This window comes from Palaemon carinicauda, chromosome 25 (assembly GCF_036898095.1).
Source record: "Palaemon carinicauda isolate YSFRI2023 chromosome 25, ASM3689809v2, whole genome shotgun sequence".
Lineage (NCBI taxonomy): Eukaryota > Metazoa > Arthropoda > Malacostraca > Decapoda > Palaemonidae > Palaemon > Palaemon carinicauda.
This window is the reverse complement of record NC_090749.1, coordinates 52973756-52975460: the sequence shown is the minus strand read 5'-3', so window position 1 is coordinate 52975460 and position 1705 is coordinate 52973756. Positions and strand designations below refer to the sequence as shown.

General features: G+C 41.5%; 1 protein-coding gene across 1 annotated transcript in view; it reads right to left on the bottom strand.

Annotated features, from left to right (window-relative positions):
* Positions 1–550: 550 nt before the first annotated feature.
* LOC137619025 (myb-like protein U) overlaps positions 551–1705 on the bottom strand; it is a 7027-nt gene continuing 5872 nt past the window's right edge. Inside the window, exons 2-3 of the mRNA XM_068349224.1 lie at positions 813–1395; positions 551–765 (exon numbers count right to left, since the gene is read on the bottom strand). Coding sequence (XP_068205325.1) covers positions 551–765; positions 813–1395 — 798 coding nt within the window. The remainder of the gene's footprint in view (positions 766–812; positions 1396–1705) is intronic.

The following is a 1705-nucleotide window of genomic DNA, read 5'->3' as shown; positions in this document are numbered from 1 at the left end:
TTAAGTTCTTTGTTTTGATGTATTTGCGGTAGTGGTTTAGGCTTTGATGCGTACAAACTTCTGTGACCATTTTGCAATGTTTTGAAGAATTTTATTTTTGGTAGATACTTAAATAAGATCAGGTTTTGAGTTAAAGATAATATTCTGCTATATCTTGACACTGTTTTAGAAGGGGCCCATATATGTATATAATTTGTTATTCTTAAAGATCTCTTTTCAAAAATGGATCATATTCATCCATGCTTTGCCTAAGATGGATAGGCTCCAAACAGATTTATTTTGTCAATACCAGTAAGTAATTTAATTTCCTTATGTCTATTGATTAAGTAATTTGATTTCCATGTGTCTATTGATTGTTAGTTTCACAGGATTATGATTTGGCAATGAATAAGGATAATGAATAGCACATGTATCAAAAAGTAGGAAAATTTTTTATTAAACCAGTATCAGGTGAGCTACGTTGTTTCGTAATGGGTGTGGTGGGGTGATGTTGGGGTGCAGTGGTTATTTCACCTCCAGATTGTACTGCAGACGCTTCCTGAGCGATTTGCTATTGCTGCTGCAATGCTTCGGGATGCATTAGTGGTTCGTGTACTCTCAGAACTTGAGGTGCTTCCTGGATGTGTGAAACTAAGTGGTCCTCAGATTCAATATGAATCTGAGGCGTATTCTGGATCTGGGTTTGAGTAGGGGGAGCCTGAGAGTTGATGATGTTGGGGGCCGCCATCACAACGTGAACTTGTGGTGCTGTACAGATCTGGGGTGCTGCATTGTAAGGATGAGGCGTCGTGAATATATTCGATGGAACTTACGTCTGTGGAACTGTGCCAGCTTGAGTTGTAAGGCTGATGTGTTGGGTCGTACTGTGTAAGATACTGTGTTTATCGGAGATTCTGCATGAAGTTGCACCGAATGGGCTGGGTCTATTGCTAACGGCTGAGGAAGGGCTTGAATAGGAGAGATAACGTAAGTCTGAGGCAAAAGATGAGGAGTGGATGCAGAGTTAACTTGAAAATCTGTAGGTAGAAGGCTCTGGGACATTTCGTTCGGAGCTGGTGTAGCTGGCGGTTCTAGAGTATCACAGGGCAGAGACAATGGAGGCGATTGACGCACCTCAGAGGTGTCTCCTCTCAAGCTCATTCGTATAGATGCTAGTGATTTTGAGGGAGATTCGATCTCCACTCTTGGAGTCGTGATGCTGTCAGATTCCACTTCCACAACGTGGACAGGTCCTCCACGCACGGAAGGTGTTCTTGTTCGGTGCCGTCTTGGGGATGTTCCTCCAGGAGCACTGCGGGTAGAGGAACGGCGAGGCATCGGTGATGACCTTATTGAAGACCGACCGGATGTCACTTGAGTTACTACGACAGGTCCAGGAGAAAATGTAGTCAACAGCTCTGAAAATAATCAAGAGTTAATGATGATGACAATAAATGGTTATTTCATACAAATACTCTGCTTGACAATTTTGCTGAAACTTACAAATATTTTGCATTATAAAAATTGTGATTTTTTATGAAAAAAGTTGAATGACTATTTTAGCTAAAGAATATACAGTAGCCTAGAGTAGAGGACAGCACCACAGGTGTTCAGCAGCATACTGGTCACCATCGTAAATAGTTACGGTTACTGGGACTACAAGATGATTGGCTAAGCAAGTCATTGGAAAGGGTTCAAGCTCAACAAGTTTGTTTGATCAGGTTTT